The sequence below is a fragment of the Condylura cristata genome, unplaced genomic scaffold, assembly GCF_000260355.1.
Source record: "Condylura cristata isolate star-nosed mole 26May11 unplaced genomic scaffold, ConCri1.0 scaffold00029, whole genome shotgun sequence".
In the NCBI taxonomy this organism is placed as follows: Eukaryota; Metazoa; Chordata; class Mammalia; order Eulipotyphla; family Talpidae; genus Condylura; species Condylura cristata.
The window spans coordinates 14,042,526-14,070,483 of NW_004567130.1; the positions used below are offsets into that span (position 1 = coordinate 14,042,526).

At 47.6% G+C, this 27,958-nt stretch overlaps 1 protein-coding gene across 2 annotated transcripts; it reads right to left on the minus strand.

Moving 5' to 3' along the window:
• Window positions 1-273: 273 nt before the first annotated feature.
• SUDS3 (suppressor of defective silencing 3 homolog (S. cerevisiae)) lies at window positions 274-27,507 on the minus strand. Of its 2 annotated transcripts, XM_012731172.1 has the most exons (13): window positions 27,212-27,507; window positions 25,339-25,408; window positions 23,262-23,317; window positions 21,673-21,744; window positions 19,145-19,164; window positions 17,874-18,030; window positions 13,728-13,823; window positions 12,708-12,769; window positions 12,519-12,540; window positions 11,659-11,764; window positions 6,217-6,301; window positions 3,421-3,506; window positions 274-3,330 (listed from the first exon to the last, which is right to left on the minus strand). In XM_012731172.1, exons 1-13 carry the CDS (start codon window positions 27,351-27,353, stop codon window positions 3,315-3,317), a joined length of 990 nt encoding a protein of 329 aa, XP_012586626.1. In that variant the 5' UTR covers window positions 27,354-27,507; the 3' UTR covers window positions 274-3,314. The 2 variants fall into 2 exon arrangements, with proteins under 2 accessions (XP_012586626.1, XP_004691054.1); XM_004690997.2 differs by having other exon boundaries at window positions 274-3,506.
• Window positions 27,508-27,958: the final 451 nt, after the last annotated feature.

Consider the following 27,958-nt stretch of genomic DNA (forward strand, 5'->3'; position numbering starts at 1 on the left):
TTGATCAATTTTTATGAGATTCCTTTATTACGTCCAACAAGGAAACAAGAATACTACATGTTAAGGCTTAACCACACCCCACAGACTGTGCTTTACCAACCTGAGGCAGACTTAACATCATTCCAGAGATTACTCTTACATAGGAGCCCATGTCTAGCAAGGATAGCCTACCCTCTGCCCCTCTTCCTTCCTCCAAAACGGCTGGAGGATCTGGAAACTTTAAATAAATGTCATTCATTATCAAGGCAATGGATGAAACGCAGACCCCATGTTGACTTTCTCTTTGAAAGTTTATTGTTATTTAAAAAAAAAAAACCAAAACCTATACTTTTTACATCGATCTCTTACAATATTTAATGGTACCAGTACTGTCGTTATAGAAAAAGCTCACCAGCTGCTTGAAATGGCTGCAAATTTTTTACCATGTTTTGGTATGAAAGTGGTCTGAACTCTTTGGAAAAAACTGGTATAACATTAAGTACCAAGATTTCAAATTCTGAGGTTAGAAACGAAATTGTTCAACTGGAAGGAAAGTCAGTATAAATTCAAGGCTAAAGGGAAATGTTAATAGAAAAACAAAAGTACTGTAAAAAATAGGATATCCCCCACCCACCTCCCACCCTGATAGGTAAAAAATGCAACCACCCCACTAACTCACACACCACCTTATTTCTTAGAAAGGTCACCCCAGACCCGAACGTGAGGTCTCACTCACAAACATGTAGTTTCATCTGCAGGTCAGCCTCTGGTCTTATGCTGGCCCCAGAGAAAAAAGAAAACTTAACTTAGGTAGTTAAACCTCTATAAATACTGGCATCCAAATGAAGGAAACTTCTGGCTTTGGTATGGTGACAGAAACCTGCAAGTTTTTCAACAGTGCACTGGTTTAGGGAGACAGGGAAGGCAGAACAGAGAAGGGCGCACAATCCCCCAAGCAGAGGTAAATTAAATATTGGAACACAGCCACAGAAAACACTGCAGAAGAGCTGAGGAGGATGCCTCAGGCGCAGCACGGGTGGAGGCCATTGATCCCAGAAACACGCACACAGGCTCTGTGTCAGAACAATGTGGACAGCCCCGCCTAGATGAAAACACGCGGAGGCTCCCAATCAGAGTTGTCCACACCAACCTCTTCCTACGTATCAGCTGAAGAAAAGTGTTTGGATTTGGTGATTCCTCTGTGCCCTGGGGTCTAGTCTAGTGAGAGCTTCTGAAGAAAGAATGATAAACCTAAGCTAAGAGCCAGCCATCCTCTTCTAGAATCTGGAAAGCTGCCTCTGTCCCTCACAAATGTGCCTTCCACTCCAGCCATGGGCTCTTCCACGTCAGCCACCACAGGGCCTGTCAGAGTGGTTCAAGTGGGGCTTTGTATATCTGAGGTGAGAAAATGAAAAATTAAATTTTCTGGGATTAGATAATTTATGCTGCTATGTCTCAAGTCTGCTTCCCTAGATCCTGGTAAAGGGCTGGGAAGAGCCTGAGAAGGCAGTGATGGGGCCATGTCCGCGCTCGAGGCATGACCTCAAAAATCCTGGAAAAGTAATAAGCTGAGGAGACCCAAGTGCCCATACCATGCATGGTCTTTGTATGAATGAAAGCACAAGTGTCACCAGACGGGGGAAAGAAAGCCGCTTGCTGCTACTTTGACAATGAACACCCAGTGGCTCTTCACCCAGCCCTGTCTCTCAACAAGCCTGGATGCTGGATGCACTGTTTAGGTGGACAAGAGCACCTTCAACAAGTCCATCGATGGCAACACGCCCTAAACATGTCTGAAGACATTTCCATCACAGGCAGTAGATCAAGCCCCACGAGACCTCACATGACGGGGTGTGTGTGGCCCAGCACACAGGGACAATTCATGCAGAAGGCAGCCTCACAGCGGCGGCCATCCAAAAGAAACCTACCACACGGTGATTCACCACAGTAACACATAACAGAAGAAACACAGGACGCTTGGGCAACTTTTGATAAACAGCATCATTTATCCTGTTTTCTAAATGAGACTTTAACATCAGGAAAAAATATGAGAGAAAAAAAGGGGTCATAAATTAAAAAATATGTATGTCTATGTATGTCTTGACTGAGTACAGTTTGGTCTCAGTTGAAGCCAGGATTTTAGAGAAGGGATTTACTTATCAACACGGTTCCCCAAGCTGCTCTGGGTACCTACACCCAGAAGCAACATGAGAGCAATCACTTGAATCAAAAGCAACTACTTACGAAGATTTCCTAAGAGGTGCGAGGTCTCGGCTTGTCTGTGGAGATGCCGACACTCGCTCTAACCCCACATTCTTGAAACATCTCAAGAGATGGCTACAGAACAAGCCAATGAATCCTTCCTCCAATGACGAGAGTGAGGGAGAGGGAGCAGGGAGAAGGGGTGGTGGGTGGGCCATTTCACCAAGACTCAGGAGAGCCTGCTCTGCCTCTGCCTGCGTGAGGTCTCCTGAGAGGCTGTGAGAGCCAGCAAGGCTCCAAGGGCGTGCCATGTCCGTGTGCAATGAAGGCACTGGCGACAAAAGTGCTGTATGACGTGGGGGAGCTACAGACCAACTGCTGCGCTAGCCACCTCGCCTCCCCACATACTACACACCACCCGGACCAGCGGCCTGAGCCACCACACCACTACGTCTACAGGGGAGCAGCAGGCATGATGAAAACTTCCACCACCAAAGAAATGGCACCTCCCGCTTCGGCTTGAGCTAAAACAAATGTCTGCATAAACCACCCGCATTCAATGGTATTTAAAATGTGGTACCTTTAGCACATCATGAATATGAAGGGTCCCCCCACACCCCATGTACTTCAACACACGGTCTCCCAAGCACATCTTTCTGTGTTCAGCCAGTGGACATACGCCAGATGTTACACAAGGCGCTTACTTCTCCGACAAGGCTGAGCGCCAGGAGAATTAATCTCCTTCTGTTAGGACCTCTGCCCCAAGCTTCTGAGAAAATGGTGAATTGGGCTCGACAAGCAGCTACGTGATCCACTAATCAGATTAAAAACATGAGAATGCTCTGCACAGTGTATCCCTCCCTGCTCTTCTTTATGGGAAAAAGACCTAAATAAAAGAGATGTCCTTCCAAATTCAAAGGGAGTTAAAAAAACAAAACCAAAAAGGAAGTATCAGCAAAAACCAATGAAGTAAGTCGATCCAACTGACAACACTCCCAGTAAGTCTCGTGGTGACAGATGGCTGACGGAGTAGTCGAGGCGCAGGCGGGCACAAAGATGGAAGTGGATGGCCACAAACGGTCTGTGCAGAATCCACAACAGTGTTCTCCATTTTCCAAGGCCAATGAGCCAGCTCAAGTTAAAAATTTTCTATTAAGAAGAAAACAAAATAAAACAAAACCAAAACCACTCCAGAAAGAAGATCAAGGGAAGAACCCTGTAGAAAGTCAGGCCGCTGACCTCCGGCGGATCACAAAGAGCCCGCGCTGAAGCTGGCCCAAGTAAATCCTCATCTTGGTGCTGTCGCTGGTCTTCCTCACCCAGATCTGGCAGGGAGAAAGACAGGGAACCAGATGAGAAGGCTGACACCGAGGCGCCAGTCCTCAGGGCATCAGAATGTTTGCATGAGTGCTGGTGGGCACAAGAGTGGCCACCTCTTCCTCAAATGACCCCTCAACTGGCGACCCTTCGCCCACACCTGCGGGGCCTGCGGCCTCCAGTGCAGAAAGCAGGTGTCAGCCCTGGACCTCATTCCCCAGCCTCCTGCCTCACAACTTTGCTGAGAAGATGGAAGCGCGTGATCGTGGGTTCTGCCGTGGCCTTGGTCGTAGCGTTTTCTAAAATCTGTTTTGATTGAGCGTTATCAACATTCAGGACACATATTCATGAACATAAATTTTCAAGATAATTTGGAAATACTTTCCCTACTCCAAGGGACTTCCATATTAAAGCTTTCAGTTCTCTGGTTCCCTGCCAATTAAGGCTAATGGTTGTGACAGAAAAGGAGGAAAAAATAATAACAAAAAAAGATGCCCAGAAGTGAGCGAAGGCCCAATTAGAATCACGAGAAAGTGGAGTTAGCTTAAGACGGTCCTGCTCTCCTCAGCAGCTCTCTCCCACAGATGCTATCAGATGTTCTGCATTTCACAGGGCAGATGCATTCTTGCAGAGAACTGAGAATGAACTCCTGCAGCCGGGGGATGTCGGGGCTGACGCCAAGAGCTGGCGTCCCCACAGCAGGCTGGAAGGGCGGCAGTTCCTCCGTGCCTCCAGCCTGCCAAACCCCAGCAAGACGCTCGTGGGCTTTCCATGTGCCAGACACTGAGCTGAGTCTCTTGTTGCTCAGAACCACCCTACAAAATAAATGTCCTGGTCACCCCCGTCTTTGGAAAAACAAGGCCCCAAGCACTTGTCCACTTCGAATCCTGGCGCCTCTGAATATCCCTGCTCTTCCTGCAACATGAATCCCTGAGGATCCTTCTCATCAGCTCAATTAACAAGCAATTAGATGGAGCCATAAGCCTGACTCTTTACTGACTCTTTAAACGCCTGACTCACCCATATATGCAACTTGACGATAGATCTCCTCATTCCCCCAGCAGTCTGTTTCCAGATTTGAAACAAATTCTCCATTTTACCTCAATTTCTTTAACACGAGTAATTAGTAAGAGACTTCAAAGTCAAATGCACTAATTTAAAGTACGGTAACGACCTCACATGAAGCTTCTGCTGGACCTCGCAGAACCACTTTTAAATAAGTCATCCCAAGGAGAGCTGAACTGGCAAATCCCCAACGTGTTCGGACCCACCCACCAAATCTGCTCCAGTCAAATTATGCACGGGTCAGGTGGCTCTGGTGCCGCATAGGATTTGACCTGAAAAATAAGGAAAGTTTCCAAGAAGTGGAAAAGCTTTCCCATTCCCAGAGCTTCCGGCCTCCACCGCACTGAGGTGCCTCCACTCTTGGGGGGCGTGTCTGTGTTGGCTTCCTTGTAAGGCCTCCCTGCCACTCTATTGTGTCCAGGGTGACAATCCTCAACAGGGAGTGCGTGAAAATCATCCAACTCGTATTTCTATTTCTGTTTCTTCTTCACGGAGAAGCTGGAGGTGTCACAGAGAATGCTGCACTGGCTCGGCAGGTCACTGTGGTACGGTACAGGAGCCACTAGCGCGCTGGACAGTGGCCAGATCCAGCTCTGCTGGGAAATCCCGACACCTCCTGCGTGTGTGACTCAGGTCTGTCATCAGAGCCCTGCCCTGCTCCTGCTCCTCGGCGAGACAGACACTGAGCCCAGAGAATGGCGGTCATTTATGTGGAAGGCTCTCCCTAACTTGTAAGTAAACAATCAGTTTGCAAACTAGTCACATTTGACGGCATTTTCAATTCAGGAAGCTGGGAGAATAGAAGAGGCTTAAGTTGTTTCGTAATCCAGTTTCATTAGGTTTCCTGAGCACTGGCCGTATGCGTTACTGCAGGGAGACACACAATCAATTTCTTTGCAGAGAGTTGTGGGCTGATAGGAGATCCAGCTGGTGCAGCTACTCAAGCTTTAAGCTTTTGAAAACTACTAACAATACTGGATGCGTGCTGCTGACGGCCTCCTAGTGAAGGACCCAATGGGGAACTCGGGTCAGTGGGCCACCCTTGAGTATCCGAACCAGTCCCCACTGCACAGCATGACTGAGACCAGCACAAAAGGTCTCAGCAGCTAGTTGGTCATTGGGCAAGGGACATGTCAGACCAGAGAGAGCAAGCAAGGAATAGTGTGTGTGGCCTGTACCTGCTTACTGAGCACTTACGGTGTGCCAGAACCTCGCCAGGCTCCTTATTAAGACCTCATAGCACAAAACAAATCTATTACTGCATATGAAAGTTCTCGCGAAGTACTACAAAGATGGATTATACTCCACAGGCCAGCTCCACGCCCAGCAGATGTCACCTTGAGAAGCAGGACGGCCTGCAGGGTTATCACAGACTTGCCTTTGTTCTTTGCTGTGGGCCTAGCACAGAGGTTCCCAGCAGAGTTACTTTGCAGCGAGGGCCCAAACCACCAGAATAGCCACATCCCTGGATGTGTCAGGCTATGTAAGGGATTTCTGAGGGTGACCCTGACTGTGTGCAAGTTCTGTCTGCAAATGCTGGCTTGGGAACCGAACCCATACACAAGACAAGACCCCACACCCTTTCTGGGGGGCATGGCAGCTCAGGTTTGTCACACTTTGCTTCCCCAAAGGGCAAAGGGGTTCCATCCCTACCTCGTTGGCTCCGACAGAGCTGATCACACAGCTCAGTTTTTGGTTGTCCTTCGACTCCAAGTAGATGGCTTGGCTCTTGTGATACCTGCCCAAAAATGACACATTTCTTTCTTTAGTCACTTTATTATGACATGAATGACATGTACAACAATGCACGTGATTCTGCAGAGCAGCTCAGTGAGCCTGGGAGTCTGCATACACCTGTGACACCAGCACCTTTTCCAAAACCACGGCCTGCCCTCCCATTCCCAGTTTCTTCCCGCCCTTTTAGTGTAATTACTGTTTTTGTGGGTTTGGTTTTACTTTGTAAGGAAACTTAATATAAGATCTTCCACTCAAAAGTTTTTAAGCACACAATACTGTATCACTGAAGATACAAATTTTTTTTAAAAAGGAGAGGATGGGATGATAGACCATAAAAAATAAAATTTAGAATTTTCATTTATATTTGAGGAAGAGTCTGAGTTCCCTGGAATACAATAAAACGACCTTCTAAATCTTCTAGATTTAAAACATAATTCTATGGCCCTTCCATAAAAGAGAAAGGAAAACTACATATCTAACTTTTTATTTCTACTATATCCCAGTTCAAAAAAGAAATTAAGATTTTTTCAAGTAAAATCCCTGTTCCCACTTTCAGGCCCTTCCCCCGAAACACTGAAGAATAAAGAGATGGGCTTGAATACTTGTTCTATTGTTCCTAAATAATTTGTTCGAGTAAGTCCCCAACAAGGCGGCAGGCAATTCAACCCTCCATCACTCCTTGCGTGCCAGGGACTAGGCCGAAGGTTAGAGGCAGACAGTGAGCAAGGCACCAGCACCCTTTGCCAGAGCCCCACGCAGGGGCAGGGCACAACAGGAAAGAACTACCCCAGGGAGAGCTCACCCCAGGGCGAGTTCTCAGTGTCATGACGTGCACCAAGGGTTATCTGATTCAGCTGATCAGTCAGGAGAGCCTCCCTCTAATAGAGCAGAGCTCACAGAAACCCTCCAGTGGTGAAGGACCAACTCCAATGTCTACCAGCTGAGGGGAAAAGGCCAAAGGCAAAAGCTGAAGGAAACCAGAGCCAAAGCCCACACAGACAACAGTGACACAGGGCAAGACAGCAGCTGCTGGATTATAGAAATTGAACACATTAGCTGAGCTGCTCCCAGCAGCCCTGGCTGGGCCAGGCTGGATCAGGTCGAGAACATTCTTCAATAAACTAAAGGTTCGTTCTGATTGCAAAGATCTGGCTAAAACAGACCACTAACTCATGTAAACTCCATCAAAATAAATTTCACAGCGAGGCACAGCATCTTATAATTTGTGTGGGAGAAGAAGGAAGACTCTGTTTAGCTGATATAATGACATAATCTACTGCCAAGACATCACAGTGAAGGATGCACTTCACTCCCACACAAGCTTTTCCAATCTAGGTTCTAGGCTTCCAGGCGATCTTTAATCTGCTACTTCAGAGCTGAAAACTCAGGTTTCAAGTCAATTTACTTCCTGAATACACTGTTACAAGAAATCGAATCATAAATGCAATTAGAACAGCAAGATTGGTTTAGACCCTAGCTTTGAGCTTGCTTTTGGCCAGAGATTAGCTGGTAAACTGGGTCAGGGCACCTTCATTATGCTAAACTATATAATATCTCAAGGTCTGAATAATACATTGCATGAGGAAAGACTGAACTAGTTCTCAGCACAACTCAAACTCAAGTTTCCTGCACATTTAAACCAAATGTTCTATATAAATAGCAACATCTTGAGTAATGGTTAGAATTAAAATACAGAGAAGAACATTCAGCTGTTCTGAGAAGTATGAGTTATCAGAGATGGAAACACAGAACCTGTCACGAGCATTAAGTCCTTCTCACACTGCTTTCTAATAGCCCAACAAGGAAAGGCCTTGGGTGTGCTGTGGAGTGCACAATTCCCGCAGCGGGTCCTCAATATACTGCTGCCTGGAGAGAAAACCAGGTCCACTCTGTTCCTTATTTACAGTATACTGCAGATGCAGCCTACACACAGCCCAATTGGGTACATTTGTAAAATGTACACTGAATGCATATTAAAATCTCATAAAACCATAAAAGGTACGGAATGGTATTTCTTAAACTGAACAGCTTTACTTTACCCCCAGATATTATTGTATAAAAGAGAAGCAAATATCCTTTTAAGTCATGATACTGGAGAACACTTACATTACAAGCTCAGTACCACAAATTAACTGCTCCACATCTGTTAAAGACAACAGTTAGTGCAGGGAGACCTCAAGCAGGTGTCCTGGGATGTCTCCTACACCTCCAGCTGTGTTCGGACCCTGAGGCCTGCCTGCCGCCCTTGCACATAATGCAAATCTGGCCAATATAGCCCACGTGTGAACCAGGATTTCCAGTGCCTCCTGAACCGGTCACTGGGACCCTTAGGAACTCTCAGGTACTGCACGTGGCACCAGGAGCCAATATTAAGGACAGCAGATTATTAAATTATCTGAATTCTTCTCTGAAAAAAAATTAGCACTTAGAAATTAAAGTGCTGGGGGGTGGGGGGGAGTAAGAGGGGAGAGGTGGAGGTAATTTCAAGATGAAACCAAAATGTCTAGATAACATAACAACATAAAATTTGCTTTTTAATTTCTAAAAACTGATAAAAGAGGGGGAAAGAATTCATGAAGAATGTTGATAAGCAACATCAACAGAACTTAGTAAAATGTACATTATCACTTTTTTGCCAATTATCCATTTTATAAGCTGCAACTCATCTCTGCTGAAAATCTGCTTTAAACAGTTTCAGAGGAGAAGCCCCTGAAGTCAAACAGACTTTATTACTTTATTACTAATGGAAATTCTGACCTGGGAATCCCTACAATTAAGCTCTTAAAGCTTTACCTCCACTATTAAACCCAATGAACTAGAATCACCACTACCATTACGGAAGAAAGCAATTTCTTCAGAAGGTGGGTCAAAAAGTGGGGCAAGTAGAAGGTAGAATTAATTTAATCTGAATGCCTCTGGCGATCCTGCTACTAATGCTTCATTTCAAAACACCAAACAAAACAAATGCCATGTTATAGAAATACAAGAAATCACTTATCTAACTGCAAACATCCGCCACTTTACAGCAAGGCTTTTGTCAGCAGTGGAAGGCTGGAGGGTTAAATCCACTTGAGCAAGTAGGTGACTTCATTTCTGATTCACATTAGCAGCTCCAAATTTAAACGAGGAGAGAAAAACAGTCCACCAGCACTATCAGTTAGTTAGTTATTTTAAAATATCAGCTACTTTCACAGTAGTTTCTAAGAAGGGTCATTAGTCCAAATCAAAATGTGAGAGAAACTTACAGCAGGCCATAAAATGCCTTAAGAGCTGTAGAAGATCAAGGCAAAAGGAAGATGCTTATCTTTCAAAGTGAAATGTAGCTTGATAAGTGTTCATGCCAGAATGGGAACCCTGAATCACACACATTTTGCTGAAGTCATTTAAAACTCAATGAAACATGTTTGGACAGAAATACTGTTTCACCAGCAGATTCCACACCACTGGAAAGAGCATAAAGCGATTCAGCTGACCTCTCTGCCACAGACCAAGGCTGCTGAAAAATGAGGAAAAATGAAAATCTCTGAACTAATGAGGAAACAAAAGCTAGAAGCCGAGGGCCTGGGGAGACGTGAGACCCGCGTTGTGTGCTGGTGAAAACAACAGCCTGGACTCCCACAAACACCTTCCATGGCAGCAGGGAACCGAGGATCCAGCTCGCAACAAATGTGTCATGAACTCTAACTCCCAGGGTCAAAGAAGGGAATTACAGACACCAAGACACCATTCTCAATATTGAAAAAAACAAATAATTTTAAATTTGTCGAAAAAATAAAATGCTCAGAGACCTCATTTTTAAATTGATGGTGCCATTGTAGGGAAGATGGAGAAATTCCTTCAAAATGCTTAGGAGATCTAACACCTCAACCAGACCTGTCTGTTAATATGATGAAACATAGGTCATCATGGAGCTTTACTTTAGAAAAACAAGATTTTTATTTTATGCATCTTCACCCTCAAGACACGTCTCATAAAGTCTAAGGATTAAGCCTTAGAAAGAAGATCTGAAGCAACACAATTACAAAATGAACATCATTTGAAATATCACATGGCCTGAAGAATCATAGATCCGTAAAAATGTTAGTGATAAATCTCATCTTTTTTGAAGATGGTTCTTATGTGTGGGCTTGATCTTTAAAGGTTATTTGGTTTTCATTATTAGCAACATTTTTCATCTTACTTTACCCAGGGTGTTGAGCTGTGAGGGCCTGCCACCTAGCGGTGATGAGGCCTCAGAGCGACGTCAACACAGGTAACTGGCCTTTCCAAAGGTACCACAGGATTCACTGAGGGGGCAGAAGTCACCCAGCAGGTAACACACAAGGTAAGTCTTCATCAACACCTGGGTGACTCAGCACTGAAGCCCAATGAGTAGAACTGCTTTATTTCAGGCATGACTAGATGGCTACACTTTTCTGCCAACTTCAGAAGCACAACGTTATAAAGGTAACCAACTTCCACAAAGTTGGCTTTTGAAAGCAAGCTCAGGAAATTCAAGAGAACCATTTATTGAAATTTTGAAACTTTCAATATGCTAAAACACAAAAGATCACCAGACAAGGACAATTACAAATCATGAGAGCAACACTCCACAGAATCCACTCTCAAGGCAGGACACAAACACGTGTCTACCACGGCCAACACTGAGTGAGTGGCCAGGTGGAGGGACAAAGCAGAAAGAAAAACAACAGCTGGGCACTGTGGAAAGGGGCTGGCACCCAGCAAAAGGCCTAACCTAAGGCAGACAGGAAATGCTGCAAGCATAAATACTGACTATTAAGGGCTCTCATATTGTTTTGCCATTTCTTCCCCAGTGAACATGTAGGCAGGCTGAAGATTTTCGTCTTCCATCTAGAGTAGTGATGTTTTAGGGCCCCACTCCCCAAGTGTGTTTCATTCAATGCTTGCACAGTAGGATGAGGCAGAGAGAAAATAAGTAATACCAAATAGCATCTTAAAACCCCCATGACAAGCCAGAGACCATCAGAGGCCCTGAGAGTTACATTTAACTTAACATGATCGTCCCACAAGCCTATCTGACCACAAAATCCCTTTTTTCCCAGAGTACTGATTCATGGTGGCACAGAGGGGCACAAGAAGAGAAGGTGGCAGGGCAGGAGGAGACCGGGGTGACAGCAGCAGAGCGTTCAGAAGAAGGCTTTGAGGAAATGCCACTTTCAGAGACCCCACTAACAGTAGGGGCCCAACGCCTGCTGATGTGCTTTAAAACGGCTCGACTCTCAGCACTCGGCCAGCTGAGCAGCGGCCGCGCTTTGAAGTAACTTTTAGCAGAGAATCCTCTTGCCAACAGGCTCTTCTGAGACTCTCACAAGCAACCTAGGTGTTGGTATTACCTACCATCTTTTATCGTAGTACAGTTTGCCATCTTCTATACGAGCTTCAAATCTCTGAGCTGGAGATTCTGCAGGTGTAGCAGGTAAATGTTCAGGAGAAGATGGGGACGCTAAAGGAACCAAAGAGACATTTCAACTCTGGGCAGGAAAGATGCAGTGAGTCCACCAGCTAACATGCTTAACTGAAATGTTGCAAGGCAGTGACAGTCGTGGTCATCAAGCCCTCCCAGCTGTCATAAATGGGAATTCAATAAAACTCCGGGCTCAGGAGGCAACTTAGAGAAAGACAACTCCTGTTTTCTTCAGCAAGATTCAGCAGGTGGAGGGATGTGTGAGTAACGACAGTGCTCAACACAAAACGGCCTTACCAGTTTGGAATTCTATCCTGCCACCTAGCATCAAGCCACCGGTGCTGCTCTGGGAGGAGCCGTGAACACAGGGCCAAGCCCCCTCTGGGGGCCTCGGGGCAGCCCGCCTGTCCCTGCCCAGAGCCAGGCCACATAGCTGCCAGAAAGCCAGCGACAACGGAACATCCCTCTGGCTTCCTTTTCCGAAACAGCTGTTTACTTAAGCCCTAAGCCTGATGCCTACATAGAAGGAAGCCACTACCAGCCAATCAATCACATGTATCTTTTACAGTAAATTCTAAGGGAAAGATAAAAATAGCTTTAAAGCAGGGTCATTAAAAAAAAATATCAGGGGAGGTGCATGTAAGGTTCCCTCAGTTTTCAGGATACTACTCTCAGGCAAAGGATGAACATTTTATTGTGAGAACTGCAACAATTCCCAGTCAGATAGTCACATACTTTTCCAACAACTTGATAAAACATATTGCACAAAATGCCAGTAACAATCCAGACTTACCTGGTCTCTTGGGTGACTTAAGCTGTAGGAAGAATAACAACAAAACATCTTAGCGAAAAATCATTTCAGATGCAACTTAAGGTGTCAAAGGTATCAAAATGATTTAACAAGTTACAACAACTGAGCAAAGTAAAGCAGACAACCATACTGAGCCTAAGCTCTCAAATAATCAAAAAAATCCAACTGTACCTTATTTAACGTCCTTAGATCCTCCATGATCTGCTCATCAGTTAGCAAATAGTTTAGCTGGGGTGCTGAGAGTTAAAGGAATGTGCCAGAAAAGCCTGATTTCCAAATAAATAGAAATGGGCAATTGGTACTGTTTCTTTTACAATTTACAATGTGCACTGTTAGATGATGGGCTTACAGTAACAGCTTGCCTCTGGGAAGCTGATGGTTCTCCTACGAAATGCCACGGTGCCCAGGAATGTAAAAGAATTCTTTCACATCCTACTCCTAACAGGCTTCTTCAGTGAAATGGGGAATGAGATTCATTAGGTAACGACAATAGTGAGAGCACAGAACATGGAAGAAGAATTTCATCCTGAATTCACAAAGTGCTACTGTTTCAAAGAGCAGAAGACTACACATACTCACACTCAAACACACAGTTAATTTTTGCTGGTGACTTAAATCTTGAAGTTGTGCCCTTTCCGGTGGCAGAAACATAACAGTGTTTTTAGACAAATGGCTAATTATCTCAAGAAGATACAGAAACAACTTGCCCATGTCCTCCTCCCATTCCCATTTTTATGATTAAAAGGGCCACTTTATGTCTGGCTGAAATCTCATTTGCTTTCAGTTAAAAACAATTCGCACGTCACTGTTTTAGGGGCACAGATAACTGAAGAACAAGAGGCAGGTAACTACCACCCTTATTTTGCAGGTGCAAAGTTTAAGGCACATAGCACTGTACTATCCCTATATATATTAAGTGAATGTTAAAAGCAGGGTGAACAGCCAGCACAAAATACCTGTCCAAATGACCACTCTAGCAATCCCTCCCTCTACAAGTAGCCATGGAGGACACCCACACACACAAAAAAAAGGCGGGGGGAGGGGGGAGTTAAGCCCTATCTCACAGGGGGACTTTGTACATTCTAGGCACACATGACTGAGGGACAGTGGCCATGTGTAGCAACTGGAGCGGCAAAGGACTCAACAGATTTCTTCAAGAGAAAGTGATGAAGGCTCGATGCAAACGGATATCAGGCGCCGGCTTCCTCCGCTTGTCCGGGATGGGGACGGGGTCATTTGGTCGCCTCCGCAGCTTCCTGGTCATGATGGGCTTCACTTCCATGGAATCTGTGGCAAAATGAAGTGGGTGACTCTATCTCCCCCTCCTGAAATCAGTAAGAACTTCTAGGGTGACAGGATCTGCCGCCACCCCCCAGGCAGACTTGCGAAGACCCCCGCTGCGGCCTTGGCCAAGCACAGCCTAGCAGTGCACCGTGCAGGTGTCTCTCCGGCACCCTAAAAGCTAGCTTGGGGGGCTTCCGCTCTCCCCCAAAATAAGCTGGGAGTGGCAGGAGCCTCTGGTGACCAGAGCTGACGGATTCCTGCTGTTCGCAGAGAGGCGGGGGTCTGAAGCCCACTGGTGTAAAAGGTTTTCCAGAGGCCACTGGTGTCAGTGCCAACATTTTTTATGAGGTCTTCACTTACAAACTGCCCCTCCTTTTCTGACCCTTTGTAGCTACTTGAATCAAGATGACATACTGAAGACTTGCGACAAAGGCCTCTCTTCAGTATTCTCGACTTCGCTCCACAAAGCGCCCCTGCTGCTGGTGCCCCTCACCTCAAGATCCTCCCCAGCTGATACCACACAAACCTTCCTTCTCGCCTCACTGGCTTCCTTGGGTTCCCTTCTACTGGTAAGCTCTGGGGTCCAGCCTTGCAGGCGCCCGCCGCCCACGCCTCTCCATCACCAGCTCCGCTGCCCTTTCAACGGCACCTGCACCTGCGGCCCAGCTCTCCAGGCTGCCGCGAGCGCATGTCCTCTCGTCCTCTCACTTCCCAGGGGCACTGCAGCCTTCCTTCCTGCCATGCTGCAACAACTCTGTCATCTGACTTGTCTTCCTTCTTGTGGGCACCGAATTCAGCAGATAATGCAGAGTTCTGCCTCTGACCTGCCCCACTGACCTCCAAGTTGCTCCCGCTCCCAGTCGCCCACTGCTCCCTCTGGGAATTCTTCAGGAGACACGATCCAGGTCATGAGGCACAGCACTGCCCACCGCGTAGTCCAGTGGATTGCCACTCCACGGGACAAAGGCCAAGCGGCACATGCACCCTCACAGATACCTGTCATGCCTTGAAGCCTCTGCACAGAGCTCCTCTCAGCCTTGCTTCCTCCTCCCCGCCCAGTCTACTCCTGCATGTTGCTGGAGGCAGCTCAACACTCCCCCTCCTGGGAGGCTGCCACAGACCGGCGCACCATCTCCCGAGAAACTGGCACGTTGACAAACTCCACTGTCCATGCCACACTCTTACGGGATGTCTCCCCAAGTCATCACATTCCCCAGCCCTGAGTGGAATCTGCCTCCAGCCAGCCACTCCTTGAAGCACCTTCAGGCATCAGCTCATCTGACCTTCACGCCAACCCTCTAGCAGGTTCTGTCAGAACCTCGCCAAACAGGGAAGACCAACACAGAACACAGACTTCAACGGCGCCAGGACTCGCCGACGCCTGTCAGCCTGCAGAGGCGGTTCTCGTATTTTCGTGTGATTCAAACACACACAACGTAAGTGCTCAGGAGTCAGAGCATGCATTCTGATATGATCATTACACCTGACTCCGGCTATGAATCTGGGGTGTTCTAAAGGAAACTCGTAGGTTTTACCTATGCTATGAGGAGCTTCGACCAGGGACCAGAGGCTTGAAAGTGAGCAAGAACTTACAAAAAATAATGAAATGGTAGTAAAAGGGCTGCAGGAAGAAAGAAGAGACAACAATCCCGGAGGCATGAAGGGGATACTATAAAACGGAAAAAGCTCCCCATATTTTAAGCTCACTACATTCTCGACTCTTTAGGTTACTTACAACCTTGGCCTCAACTTCAAAGCAAAGTAACACTCGAGCAAATCCCCCCCATAACCCTGCCACTAGGGCGGCTCTCGGCAGCGTCAGCAGCACTTTGGCAGGCAGCTGGATGCAGGCCCTGGGGCTCCACTCCAGACCCCCAGACCAGAAGCTGCATTTTATCAAGACAGCCAGGTGACTCGTGCACACTTTCAACTTGGGGGAGCCCTGACTGTAAGCCCGCTGTTACAGTGTTGAGACCATTGAGCAACACTGCAACTTCCTGCCTGCTCCACCCAGCTGTCTGAACAATCTCCAAACAGGTTGGGGTGGTGAGGAAGAGCTCCCCCGAGCACGCTCAGAGGCTAGTGACCCAGATGCCACTGTCTCCAACAAGTTAATTGAACTAAGCATCTCATCATCCTCTTATTCCACTTTGTTTTTCAAGATCTTCAGGTTAACCCAAAAAAGGAGACTAAGAAATCACTCTCCTGGCAGGGCCAGACAACATGGATACTGGGCAGCAATCCACAAAGGTAAAATAAGTCACTCAATCAGACGACTGAAACCAGGCCTTAATCCACCACCATGGCAGCACCATCTGTGGAAACGCTCATTATCCTTCTAGCTCCAATGCCTCTTCTCCGACACTCTCTCATTACCTTGGCAGTGCTTTCCCTACCAAGGGTACCCCATGGCTTGAGGAAGGGCATCGGTGCCTTTCATGCCCACGGCTAGCTTTAAACACTTCTGTTATCTATTTTACTGCGTTACAAATGATTTCCCTGACTTTATTTGTCTTTTCTACCCTGGCAGGTTCGGTCTCAAGTCACTGAGGAGGCCGCCTGTCCCAGTTAAGACTCTGGCTGTAAAACTGCCTGGCCAAACAATGTTTATAGCTTGTCAATAATTAGGATGCCAAATCACAGGTAAGGTGATGCTATCCTTCCGTGCAGATGGGAAGGGAGCAGCTATAAACTGACAATATTTCCCACCAGCCTAATGAAGGCTCCCAAACATCTGGTGGCTCAGGCAGAGAGCGATGAAGCATCAGTGCCAGCCACAGCCAAGTTCAGAGAAAATGGGGAGCAGGCCAGAAAGCTGGCAGGCAGACTGGTACTGGACAAGGTACCCGAGGGCCAGCAGTCTAACTAAAGAGGCATTTCCAAAGAATAGGACAGCGCTGTCGGATACGAGATTATCATCCATCCTCACGAAAAAAGAAAGAAAACAAAAAATCTGAGTCAAGTTTTCAATAAAGAACCAACAGAGTTTTCCAGTCAGTCCCCTACTTAAAACACAACCAGTCTTCTGCGTGTACTGTGAGAGTAGAGCTAGTTATGTCAAAAGGCCACCTTGATTCACAGCACCAGAAACAGGAGGAAACACAGCTTTCGAACATACTCTTAGTTCCACAGTTCATCTCTAAGACTTACATGAAAACAACGCAGCACTCATGGACCTCTTCTAATGTAAGACACCCCAGACCCCCCATGCTTTCTGAATACAATTATCAAAAAATTTTGGAGTGTGCAGAATGCCTCACAGTATTTGATGGCAGAAATTTTGCCAATTTCCAAAGTAGCTACGGTTCAAGCCAATTCCTGCCTGGTATTCTAGATTCATCTGTCTACATATGGCAGAAGAGTCAACCCACACTGCTTCTCCTTTAAGCTTGCCTGCAACCTGCTGGGTCCCCATATGCAGACTACTAAGTCCTAGAAAGCTAAGGGGGGCTCGGCTGGGAGTCTAACGTGATCTGACCACCTTTCAGGAAACTGTGCAGTGTGATTACCCCTGCTAAAATCCTAACAACTTTCTCTGAGATGTTCCAGTAAGGGTGGGGGGAGGGCCCTAATAGCAGCGATTAGACAGTCAAAGGCTTTTGTTCTTACATCTAGGTCAAAGGAAGACTATGCCTTTTCTGTAATTAAGGCCAACTAAAAAGAAACCAAAGCAGAGGGATTTCCATCACCACAGAGGGCTGTGGTAAGTAATTCGGGAGCCTAACCAAGACAGGAGTGGCAGCTGACCCAGAAATAAGTAAAAAATAACCCAGAGGCCACACTGATGCAAAGCCTGCATCTACAGAATGCCTGTTATGTGCAGGGCGTGTACTGGACACTCCTATTTCTGCTCAAATCCCACAAGGCTAAGGCTGGGTGTGACCTGCCCCATTTTATAAAGGGGCAGCTGTAAGGCTAAGAGCTTGCCTAAAGTCACAGAGTCCAGGACGGCATGTGCCTGACCCCCTAGCTGGCGCCGCTCTGCGGAGGCACTGACAGTGGCGGGGGGTCTCTCAGGGCCCTAGTGGGGCTCCCAGGGCCCTGCCTTCCTACCTCCAGTCAGTTCCATGGTCAGCTTTTCATTCTCAATCATTTTCTTCTTTTCTTCGAGCTCAGCAATCAGGTTCTCCTTCAACTCAACCTTCTTGTCTTCAAATTCCTTCACTGCTGCCTTCTTTTCTTTAATGTAATTTCTCTCGACTTGTTCCGTCTGAGCAAAAGAGAAACACAGGCATGGGAAATGCGGCTCTGGCAGCCAAAGCGCCGACTTCAAGCCCAGCTCTGCACGCAGGCGCGAAGGCAGACCCTTTCCTAGGAGGACGAGAGGTGGCCCGACATGCAGGGCAGGGTCTGTGTCCCAACAGGCGGACGAAAAGCACCCCATGTTCATCCACTCCCCTTGAGCACAATTACTCAGGCATGTCCTCTCGTCCACACCTCACGCCTCATGGATAGTGAGTTCAAACAGAACATGCATGCCTCAAAAATAGTAAATAAGGCCTTTAAAGGACACTTTTCAAAAAAAAAGCTCCTGATGAAACATCTACATTTAAAATTAATCACAAGCTAATGAGTCAGGATGGCCTGTTACTATATTTTTTGATACTTAACGGTAACATACAGTGCAGCTAGAGTAGGTTATTTATTAGGTGCCTGAAGTACTGAAACGATGAAATTATCATCAATTAAAATTTGCCGTGGCATCCATTTTTTAAATCTTACCATAGGCTGCAGTAAGTGGGGAACAGGCCTCAGGGTGGGTGGGGGCTCACAAGCTGCACTGCCTCGGGAGGCCAATCAATGGCTCCAACAAGGAGGCTCGGGAAGACCAGCCCCTCCCACGCCCACGTCTCCGCCCCACAGCCTGCTCCTCCCACAGAACCAGCACTCCGGCATGCTGCGTGAAAGGAAAAATTTTGAATGTGTCCTTTCTACTGACCCGAAGAGTTTCTATGGTAAAACTCAACTGTGGAGGCAGTCCAGTCACAGGATAACAAATATTAAGCCATTGTAAGTCAGGCCCACTCCCAAGTGGCATTAATCTAAGAGAAAAGTCAATGAGAACAGTGAGGGGTGAGCTCCCCTTCAGACCCTGTGCTAAGCAGAGGCTGCACAGCCAGCAAGTGAAGAGTTGGGGTTTCTGAACTGAGACCACATGTCCCTCAGGCAGACAGAGCAGGCCTCAGACTTCCAGCTCGGGTGGACGCCATCGACATGGTGACACCTTCGACATGGGGACAGAGGAAAGGTCACTGGATCGGAAGAGCAAGACTCCAGTCTGGGAAAGAGCTTGCAAACTACCCCAGAAGATCCGCAGTGCTTACCTCCAGCTGGAGGAAGAGTTCTGAAAGAGATAAAAAGTGCAATTAGACTCGCTAGGCAGTGGCGCCCTTCTAGACAGTGATGTTAGGATTCATTTAGAAGCAGTAATTGCTTTCTGAAAGCGCGGTTGCACAGAGCAAATGTTTTTCATCAGTGAAGTGTTGATATACATGAAGGGAAGGAGGCAAGAAGCACTTGCATCTCGTTAAAATCTGGCCCTCAACAGAATCAGCTCTGGCAGTTCTGCCCAAGGGCAAAACAAGTGTCAGGAAAGGAACCACCCTATTGAAATAAGTCATCCCTTCTTCCACTCAGCACAGGCCCTCGGACTGTCCCAAAAAGGCAGGCTGGGACAGAAAGACACCAGACAGTTGCTCCAGGAGAGGCAAAGGCACTGTTCTGAAAGCAGGGTGTGAGGGCTCTGTGTCAGCAGGAAGAACTGAGAATTCCGAGGGCTTCTGGGGCTCTCCTCTTGGGCTGCTAAGCCTCGGCCAAGCCCACGCTGCCTCAGGCAATGTCCTCCAGTCTGTCCCACCGCTTATCCAATTTGAGTGAAGAAGCCTCAGCTAGGAGGCTCCTCTGATGAGCCTTCACTTGCCTCCCCTCCCCGACGCACCTCCAAATATCTACCCCAGGTATTTGACCGCTTGCTTAACACCCACTGTGTGTCAGGCAAGCAGCAGCTGCTTACCCACTGCCAGATTATGGTTCACTAACCCAGTAAGTGGGAACAAAATAGGTCCCTGGCTTGGACGCTTTTCTGGGCAACAGTGGTCTGCTGCAAATGGTCCACCATTTGGAGTTGGTGACCACCAACTCCAGGAGTGCCATTCACATTTCACCATCGTCTCCTTGCAGACCCCCTAAATCCTGTGGGCCCATTCCCCGTAAAAAGCATACGTATATATACACACATACTTCTGGGGTTCTGAGTTTCAAGGACTCCACTCTGGGAGCCCAGATGCCAATGAACAGTGTTGAATGAGGAAGTGGCTGAGGAAGACAAGCCAGTGCTTACTTCCTGAACCCTCAGAAGCCCTGATCACTCTGACACTGTGACCTTCTGGGCACAGGAGACCAGCAAGATCGTTCCTATGACTGTTTCAGACTTGAACCACACACACCCGGGCCAGGCAGCTGAGGTCTTGTGCCATTCCGAGAATTCACACCTGCACCAACAAGTCAAACTGACAATTAGCACCTAAAGTTGACGGTGGCTACAAGGCAGACAGACACCAGACTCAAGAAAGCAGGTGGATTATCTCTGCTCTGAATGTGCTTTTAAAAGCAGTTTTAGTTTCAGAAAAACAGCTCACAACAATGTCCTTTCCCTAAATCAATGCCATGAGCTATTCTCCTCTGTAGATAGGGAAACTGAGGCTCCCAGAGCAAATCCCTGCGTACAAGGCACAGACTGGAAGTGATAGAAGACATCACCCTCCACAGAGCCACCTGCTGCAAGGGACCCGGGGGAGGGCTGAGGGTATCCATGAGATCCCAAGGAGGGTGCTCAGGAACATGAAGTGGGTAGGGGTAACAGCAAGGCCAGGACTGACATGGGCAGGCAGGAGGCTAATGGCAGTATCACCATTCTCCTGGCACCCCACACCTTTAGCTCCTTTTAGATCTACTGGGGTACACTGGACAGCTAGTCACTAGAGGAACCACAAGGAAGGGTGCTAACTTTTGACAGAAAGCTGAAGTCATTGGACCAGAAGCTGAGGACAGCATCTGAGGAGAGGCGCCCCCAAACCCCCTTTTAACACCCAGCAGCACTTGGGTGGGTCACTGTTGGAACCAGTTCCCTGCTGCCATTCAAAATACTGGCTGAGTAAGAGTTTCAAAATCAACACTGAGAGCTCTCCTGTTAGCAAAGGCACTGCGTTTGCACATTCTCGACTTGTCATCAACCTTCCTGCTTAATTCCTAACTTGTAGCATGCCTTAAATTCACGTTCAGATGCTGCTCATCCATACGCCAGAGTTTCCTAACATCAGGGCCAACGTGTCGCGAGATTCTTTATCAGTGCTCAGAGCGAGCAGATGCTCAATAAATGAACGCACTGAGTAGAACATACCAAAGCACGTTCTCTCCCTCTAAACGCTTACACTTGCACACCAGAGAGAAGCAAATTGAGGCTCCCTTCCCTCCCACAGTGCAGGACAGGGAAAGAAGCAAACTTCAAACAGAAGCCAAACAACTGTCACCCTTTGCCCAGGTCAGCCCCTGACTGTCCATGAAGCCAGACGCGCACGCTGAGAATGTGTGCAACAGCGCTTGGGCCCAGGGACTAAGCTCACTGCGAAGAGCCACCCTCCCAGCCTCCACTTCACCATCTCTTCGGCAATGGGGGAAAGAAGAACCCCTGTACACAACTGTAGCTTGGGAGTCTCTTCTCCTCACATCTCCTCTCACTGCAGGGTGATTGGGATACATTCTGGAGAAGAGGCCTTACAGCCAGAGTAGAGAGGTGATGGGCAAAGGTGGAAAACCAGAAGGTGATTTACTTCCACTTGTGATCCAGCCTTACCTGCGTTTCGTATCCTCTCTTTGTACTGCTGATCAAGCTTTTTCATCCTCTTCTGATATTCTTGTAATGTACCTGATTTTGAACATTCACAAAATAAAAGGTTACTCGCAAAGTTCAAACTGCTCTATACTGTTACCTGAAATTACTTCCTAGCAGTAAAAGTGACTATTTTAGTAACCTCAGAGTAATATACAAACCAAGGAGAAAGCCATACCCAACGGAGCCAAACTAGACTCTGGTTCTCAACCAAGGCCCACAGCAGAAACGACCCACCCCACGGGCCGACGACCCTCTCCGGGTAGGGGAGCGCTGTGGCCAAACTAAGGCCACCCTGATCGCTTTCTGCTATGGGGTAAAGCAACAGGTGTCTCTTTTTTCTCGAAAAGGCTCATTCTCCTTCAGTAAAGTCTCTGCAGTGGTGGAAATACATTCTGTACTGCCCAGTACATGAGCAGCTAATGACACACAGCTCCTAGGCACCTGCAATGCGCCCTGTGCAAATGAGAAGCTGAAGTATGAAACGATGAACTCGTTTCTGAGCCAGTGGCCAAAAGAGAGCACCTTGTCTAGTTCCAGGTAAACAGCACAGTGCCAAGTGCCAGTACAGGACAACCAGGGTAGTGACTCTTCCCAAATCTCTACTTATTTCATTGCTCTCCCCTCAAGCAGCAAATTATGAGGGCCCCAAGTATTTCAGCAGCGCCAAGAACTGTTTCCACAGGGCTGTAGCAGAAAGTGTTAAAGGCATCTTATTCAAAATGTCCCACGCAGCCACACCAGTCAGGCCTACAGATCTGCTAGAGTGGCCTGTATTTCTTTCCCATGAGTTCCATTATCATGGAAAGAAAAAAAAAAAGATATGTGAGTGCCACTCAGGGAAACATTTTTTACTAGTAAGAAATCAACCTCAGATAGGCTGGCTGGTCCACGCGGAGAAGCAGTTTTCCTGCCAAAGATGCCACAATACGAAGCCCACGAGTCAGTTCCTGCACCAGCTGCCGGTCGCCGCGCCCCCTAGAGCACACCTCGGTGCCAGTCCCTCCGAGTACCACCCTCCCATCTGCTTTAGTTCACAGGTTAAACAAATTAGGCAATGCAAAGTGACGTGTCTGGGGTCAGGCGCCAGAAAGTAGCGAAGCTGGGACTCCACCCGTGATGGCACCCCAGAGCCTGCACACATCACCCACACAGGGTTGCCTCTGACTGCAGGCGGCGCGGGGCCAGACGCAACTGGTCTCAGTCAGCAGCCACAGGAGAGCACCAAGGACAACTCAGTTTACTGAGCTTTCAGTTTACAAAGACAGCCCCGCTTCATCCTTGAGTAACAATCTCCTCAAAGTGTCTAGCTTTAGCTACAGTGGTGTTCACAGCCATGTTTTATACAACATATTATGTGAGATTTTGAGGTAACAGTTCAAAATTCATCACTTTACTGACAACAAAAGTGCAAAATGCATACTGGGTAGCCCAAATCAGCCGAACCAGACCTGGAATCCTTCCCAAAGAGCAGTGAAACACAGATTTCAGATTTCACAGGCTTGCAATATCAGGAACTATACTCAGAAGGGAAGACTAAGTCATGCACCAACCTTCCTGCAGCTGCTGCAACTGTCTCTTGAGAGAAGCCAGTTTGTCCTGATACATCCTGTTTAAAAAAAAGAGAGAGCCACACTGAGGGACAGAAACATTCAACATTCAATCCCCAATTTCAAAATAATCTACATACAGAAATTACTTGGTCTTTCTTGGAATGCCAGTAACGTTCTTGGAGGGAGAAAGAAAATTAAAGTCTGCCAACTCATTTAAAGTGTACCTGCAGTTACAGGAATCAGAAAGGGACAAGGATCCTGTGTTGCTGCACCGTACCCCAATTCTGTAGAGTCTCCAGTGTTATACCCCAACTTTAGAGTATCAATCTAAATGACATGCAGATTTCATATAAAGTAAGTAGCAGTGATGAGCAGAGCTAGGCAAGCACAACGAAAACATGAAAATGTGCCCTTCTCTTCTGAGAAGTGACACACATGCAAATGTAGAAGTGGATTAAAACAGCTCTGCCACCTACTCTCCACAGTACCTTTCCCTATTTAGAGAGCACAGCTGTATAAGCACAAAGTAAATAAACCTGCATGTCAATCCAAAAGCAGGCTCTTTTAGGATCAGAGATACAGTAATTCAGTAACAAAAGTTAAAATGTAGGTCTTATTTGCAGCTCCAGCGAGGTAAGACCACACAGCACACAACAAGAAGCCAGCACATCGCTTTCTTCTGAGTTAGCAGCAGGGAAACTCTGGCCATTTTGTTTGAGTGGAGATTCCACGCACAGATCACACAGCAGCCATATTTTTGCTACTACCTGATAAACATTTCCAGCTTCACAGTAACAAACATATTGGCCACCTGAATGAAGAACACTGCCCAAAAGAGAGGCTTTTGATTGTTCAAGAGCTGCAAATACAACCCAACTAGCCATAGGTGGAGGAAAGAACAAAGCAGAATCTGAGATTACACAGGAGGCCTGATGCTTCCAGAGAGGATTCTGATGGACTCTTAGTGTTCACCTTGAGTCGCACAGGGCATTCCATTGTAATCAAAACTATTTCTCTACCAAATACCAAGGGATCATATCCAATTAAAAGATCATCTCTAAAGAATGTTTAAACATATCAAGTGCAAGAAAGGACAGATGTGTAAACTGCGTGCAGAAAGTCAATGTCTGGAGCACCTGAATTTGCCAGACAATGCCTTTGACTTTTAAGTGCCTTGCAGGGAAATAACAGAATGAAGAGGTAAACAGAATAAAGATCAGATTCACCCAGACTAGATATGTAGACTAGGTATGTAATGACATATCTCGAATGGCCCAAGGTAGATCAGTAAAAAGCCTAAAGAGGATAAAATTGAAATAAAAAGCAAGCATAGTTTCAGGGGTGAAGTAAGAAAAATCTTTTTTCTTCGCTGATCAGAAATTAGGTCAGAATTTTCTGCACTTAGCTGACTTAGCCCGTCAGTTCCAAAGCTTGAGAAGGGTGACAGAAAGTAGAGGACGGTCACAAAACATTTGCAAAGAGGACTTAGTAGGAAAGGAGTGTGCACTGTCCAATTTAAAAATAAAGAGTTTCAAGTCAAATTAAGAGCATCAATGCAATATATACTTCATGGCTGTAGTTTATACTGCCTTGCATCTGTGTTAACAGTAAGTAGGTTTTTCAGCTTCCATGGACACATCCTGAAGACCAGGAAAGGCCAGGGCAGGAGCCCTGCTCTCCTGCGCCGCCTCTGCTCCACAGCCAGCACCCTGTGCAGCCACAGCCGGTACTGTTCAGGTCTGGCCATCCACGAGACCAGGAGCCAAGGCACCATTTATTCTCGCTGAGTGATGGTTTTTCACATTAAAAAAATAAATAAATAAACTTAAGGGAGATACAGTTCTCTCCTAAGTTGGTTTTATTGCCAGGGATCATTTCCCTCAAGATTCTTTCTAGTCTACCTTCAAAAGACTCTTCTAACAGGAAGATTGATAAATGTGGCCCAGTTAAAGTGGGAAAATGCACATACGCATATGTGGCCTTTGGAAGCACAGGGTCAAAACCACATACAAAAAGTCACTGTAAAAGTTTCCTTGCCAATTCTATATTCCAAAATAGAAATAAAAACCCTACTCACTGTTCCTTCATTTCAACATAGTCTTCTTCATCATGCTTTGCCAGGTCAGTTTCACTAGCGTCTTCTGTGTCTAAGTAAAATTGGGGAAGAAGCATCTGTTAGCATCATGATGCACAGAACTGGTATCACCTGACACAGTGACAATCAACTTCTGTAAAATGAGTTTCTACTCATTGTGGGCCTACATGGAGCCATAAATATAAAGTATTACAGTTAATCCAGAAAAGAAAATACCATTTTCAGCTCACACCATTCTTATTATGGAGAGCTTGCTTTACCTGACATGCATCCTGGGATGAATCAGAAACAGGCAGTCATGGTCAAGGCTGCTACTTCCACAGGAGCTGGCAGCTTAGGACGGCAACGCTGGTGTGAGACTGGGATGCTCCAGGCAGCCAAGCCTCGAGCACTATTGCAGAACCCCCCATGCCCATTCTCCTCTGGCATTTGCTTTAATAGGTACCATATGTACTATTCAAAAGAGAACCCAAAACAACCAGGTAAACTATTTACTGAAATATTTTCAAAGTTTCAAATGAAGGGAGGAGGAAAAACACCAGATGCTCAAAGGAAAACTGTTTCAGAACATTTTTAACACTGTTCTTAAAATAAGCAAATGGTGGCAAGTCTACGCGATTTCAACAGCCCCACTTGAGGGTGGGGAAATCAAGTTTCGCTTCACGCTCCCCCTCGTGGCTACTCAAAGCAGTGCCAGTGATTCGCATACAAACACCATCTATCTAAGCCTTGTCTTCAAATGTAGCTTCACCCAACCCAATTTAGTTCTTGCAACTTGATGTGTGCAATTGCCTTTCTAAAGGCTGTTACAGATCTCATTCCCCACAAACCCTCTCCCCTCCTTCAGGCAAGAGACATTCACTGCGATCCTGACAGATGCCAGCCACTGTACTTGGCACTTGCGGAACAGGGATGAATAATACACCTCACCCTAGGCTGCTGGTCTAGCCAGTTTTTGCTCCACAACGTTTCTTGAGCTAGAGAATTCCACCCATGTACTGGGGCGTCTCTTTATCCCCTCTTTTTTGTGCCCTTTCTTGGATGTTTCTTCACCTTTCTCCTCCTCCAGCCAGCTCCGTCCTCAATCCCTCAAAAAAGCGTTTCTTACCAAACTATAAAGCCCAGTGTAAAAACTGCACTAAGGATAATGTGAAGACATGGTACCTTCCACACAATACCTGGGAAGACATGTCTTCACATGTCTTCACTCAACAAATTCGGGGGGGGGGGGGTTAAAAACAGTAACTGAGTATTTAGAAGCCATCAGGCAGGCCAAGTACTGTATGCTCGTGTCACACACACAGGAAGTGGGTACTACTCACAGCCATATCACACTTGGGGTCTCTGACACGTGGAAACTCAGTAAGTTGACTAAGGTCACAAGGCTGAGTTAAGTGAGCCAAATTTATCTGCCCGATTCCAGGTCCTGCGTCTCCACCCTGCACTGCACTACCCAAAGGAGGAATGAGTTAAGCATATCCCGAGGGTGAGGAGCAGCTTCGAGCCAGGAAGCCCAAGGGGGTTTTTTGCTCTGGTCCTCTCTGAAATCAAAAGGAAAGACTACCCGGTGCACCCCAAGGATGTCTCATTCATAAAAACCACAGGCCGCTGAGAGAACAGGAGCAGGAGCTCGCACCACAGCGCCAAGGTCCCGTCTCCACTCTGAAGGGTACCACGAAACCCGGGCTCCCCCAGCTCAGCACGAGGGCTGGCCCCCGCCAAGCCGCTCCCCCCAACCCCCGACCCTCCAGCGGCCCCAAGCCCCGAGGTGGCCCCGCCCCTCTCCCAGGCAGCCCCACCCCCTCCCGCAGCGATCCCACCCCCGCCAGGCAGCCGGGCGAGCGCCCGAACGCACCTTCGTCGGACTCCCGGCCCCGGCAGCTGCGCTCGTCGTCCTCGGCGCTCTCCAGGTCTTCGTCCTCCTCGGGGTAGTACTCTACGGTCGGCTGCACGCCGGCCGGGGCCGGCGCCGGCGCCAGCAGCCCTGCGGCACTCATGTCGCCTCCGCCCGCAGCTGAGCTCGCCACCGGGGGAGCAGGGCCACTCGCCCTGCGGACTCCACCACCTCCGCCTGGCAGCGCCCGGGGTAGCCGCCAACTCAAGGAGCCGGAGCCCTGGCAGCCCGGGCGACCCCTTCCCCGTCTCCGCAAAGCTCCGCCCCTCGCGCCCGCGCTCGGCAACGGGGGCCTCGCGCCGGCGGTGACTTCCGGGTCGCGAGCTGCCCGAGGAACGCCTGATTGTGCCACCCGAGCTCGAGGGAGTGTGAGGCCTCCCGATACCCCCTCGCGTAAACCCCAGTCCCTCTGTCGCCATATTAAAATCTTAGTGTGCGGTGAGAAGGGGCGGAAGCAGGATCTCTGGAGTTTAGGCAAGTCCTTGGGCAGGCCTGGCCGCGGCCAGGACCCCGGAGCGCAGAGGGGATTTCCTGAAACAACCGCCAGGCGGCGTCTGGAGCCTGAACAATAGTGAGGATCCTTAGTGACCCCAGAAGCACAGGGTTTGAAGGGTTCTTGGCAGGTGCAGGTGATCTCCTTAGATGAACATGAGCCACCCCCTCCCCCACCAGCTTCGATAGCTACAGATTGCTTGATCATCCCGAAGA

Excerpts from the sequence above, each read along its gene's own strand:
- SUDS3 (XM_012731172.1), bottom strand. The coding sequence starts at position 27,353 with ATGAGTGCCGCAGGGCTGCTGGCGCCGGCGCCGGCCCCGGCCGGCGTG. Across the intron at positions 12,770-13,727 it reads GCGGAGGAAGCCGGCGCCTG|CCCAGCTAAACTATTTGCTA; the intron begins ATATCCGTTTGC and ends AACTCTCAGCAC. Across the intron at positions 6,302-11,658 it reads CTGTACTACGATAAAAGATG|GTATCACAAGAGCCAAGCCA; the intron begins GTAGGTAATACC and ends ATTTTTGGGCAG.